This window comes from Chondrus crispus, genomic scaffold, assembly GCF_000350225.1.
Source record: "Chondrus crispus Stackhouse genomic scaffold, scaffold_117, whole genome shotgun sequence".
Lineage (NCBI taxonomy): Eukaryota > Rhodophyta > Florideophyceae > Gigartinales > Gigartinaceae > Chondrus > Chondrus crispus.
In genome coordinates this window covers 145869-148181 of record NW_005178982.1, presented here as the reverse complement: position 1 = coordinate 148181, position 2313 = coordinate 145869, and the positions used below count along the sequence as shown (strand labels likewise).

Here is a 2313-nt window from a genome sequence, read left to right as displayed (position 1 = left end):
GCGATGTCGCCCTCGTCATGGGCTCCGTGCTGGTCGCCATGTACGTCATTTGCATCGCAACGGAGGACGGTCATCTGCTGGAAACCGCCGTCCTCGCCTTGCTGGCCCAAGTCACCCTTGCCGTTGGGCTCATAGAGGAGTTTGACGCCCCGACTCACGTCCTGGATTCCCTGCTTGCGGGGAAGGATGGCGAAGCCCCGAGAGAGTTTGTCATCCTCTTTGGTGACAAGGTTGCCTTGCGATCGCAGGAGGTCCGCGCGCTTGTCCTCATGTATACTACCACCATGCTACTCACAGCCATGGCCCGCGCCCCGAGGTTTGCCAGGTTGTTGCAGGTGGGTGCTGACCGGCTGGAGAACGAGGAAAAGGATGGGGAGAGTGCGGGTGCGCCAGGTGACACCCGACCGCCAGCGATGTCTGGCTTCTTGAAGGGCGCATACAATGCCGTCGTTTTGATGGCTGTCACTTTTAGGTTGCTCGTCTGGACGGGTCAGGTGCATAATTCAGAGTACATGCCGGCGCTGTGTCGAGGCGTGCAGGTCATTGCTATAATACTCCTTCATCGCGGGTATCTCGGGAGGGAGGAAGAGCAAGCTGTTCCAGTGCCCGAGCCGGTGAGAGACATTGCTGGTAACGTGATTGAGAATCCAATCGCGCTTTGAGATGTATGCCGAGACAAGGCAGATCGCAGGAAAACGACTCAACGGCCCACATGCTTTGACAACGTGGGACCGATTTTGGTCGCCACAAAATTTCTCGACTTGAAATTTATTCATAACACCCCACACCACCGTTTTTCGACAACAACCGCAACTCATGTTCCCGTTCCCACACCGCATGTCACCAGCTAACCGGTTGGGACTTCGTCTCCATCGCTCCATCAGTTCGCTAAGCTTCGCTCGCAGTCCACTCCCTTTGCGCCCGCGTCTCTTCTGACACACCATCGCCCGAGACGAACAAACGAAACTCCGGTCCTCACAACCACGCTCTGCCGAAAACGCTTCAATCCCAACCACCATGGCTGCCCGCCTTCTCACGACTAACAGGACTGCCTTTGCAGCTCCAATATCACTTCGTCCCCAATTAACGGCAACAACCATCCACGATACTGTACGACAGGCGGCGTCCAAAATCTCACACATGCCTGCATTTCGACCACTCAAACCCTCCGCTTTCATCGCAACTCGTCCACGCATGACGATCACCGGCCCGCCCAAACCAACTTCACCTCCGAAACCGCCCGCCACCCCGGTGCCAAACGCGACATACAAGCTAGCGCTTCTCTATGACAGCGACTGCCCGCTCTGTCTCAAGGAGGTAAACTTCCTCCGTCGACGAGTGGACGCGCACGGCCCGCCCCCTTCCATCAACTTTGTGGACATTGCCTCGCCCGACTATAACCCCACTGACTACGCCGGTATTGACTATGAAACCGCCATGGGAAGAATCCACGGCCTGAAACAAGACGGAAGTGTGATTGTCGGCGTGCCCGTCTTCCGAGCGGCATACGAGGCGGTCGGGCTTGGTTGGGTGTACGCAGTGACCAAGATCCCCGGCGTCGGTGCAGCGGCGGATGCCGTGTATAACGTGTGGGCTGACTACCGGTTGCAGTTCACAGGGAGACCACCCCTCGAGGACGTCATGCGAATGCGGAGGGAGGAGGCCGAGAAGACGTGTCGGTCAGAGGGAGAGTAAGGGTAGTCCGTGCTTGTAGGAATAAAAATCGAACAGCGACTTAGTCACATCATCACGTAGCTTGCGAACCGGACGGCGAAAGAGCGACATCAGGCGGCCTAGCGACCTGCTGCTCCTCAATATTACTCTCCCTCCTCTCGCTCTCCGTCCTGCCCTTGCCTCCAAACAAGCGAACAAGCATTGCGTCGAGCGGCGTTGCGGCCTTTTTCTTGTGCATGAAGAAGGCGGTTGCAGCAATGACCATGGCGATGATGAAGCCAAGAACTGAGGACACGATGATGCGCGGGGCGATGACAGCGTTGTTTCTGTCTCCGGCGCCAGCGTCGGCGACGGGGGGCCCATCAGGCTGCCCGCCGGAACCGTCCGCAGATTCGGGGCCTTCGGGGCTTGGGCCTTGAACTGCGACGGATGCGGAGAGGAGGAGGAGGAAGATCGTGAGCGAGAGCCGTGACATATTCTGGGTAGGGAAGTCGCTGGGGTAGTGGGCAAGTTGTTTTCGAGGGCATGACATCTTTTTGTACAGTACCAAGGGTACCCCGGCACCCCTGGTAGAGTACAATTTATATGAGAAATTGTTACAGCATTGATTTGATTACAGGGGGGGGGGGGGGGGGGGCG

General features: G+C 57.5%; 3 protein-coding genes; 1 reads left to right on the top strand and 2 right to left on the bottom strand.

The window, feature by feature from the left end:
- CHC_T00001878001 (hypothetical protein) overlaps window positions 1-19 on the bottom strand; it is a 2734-nt gene extending 2715 nt beyond the window's left edge. The window contains exon 1 of the mRNA XM_005712809.1: window positions 1-19. This exon is cut by the window's left edge and continues 1937 nt beyond it. Within this exon, the coding sequence (XP_005712866.1) occupies window positions 1-19 (19 nt within the window).
- A 19-nt stretch (window positions 20-38) lies between these two features.
- Window positions 39-1744, top strand: CHC_T00001877001 (hypothetical protein). XM_005712808.1 is given in 2 exon segments: window positions 39-662; window positions 663-1744. 1 exon segment carries the CDS (start codon window positions 39-41, stop codon window positions 660-662), a length of 624 nt encoding a protein of 207 aa, XP_005712865.1. The 3' UTR covers window positions 663-1744.
- A 3-nt stretch (window positions 1745-1747) lies between these two features.
- CHC_T00001876001 (hypothetical protein) lies at window positions 1748-1939 on the bottom strand. The gene has a single exon (XM_005712807.1). The coding sequence runs from the start codon at window positions 1937-1939 to the stop codon at window positions 1748-1750; it is 192 nt and encodes a 63-aa protein (XP_005712864.1).
- Window positions 1940-2313: the final 374 nt, after the last annotated feature.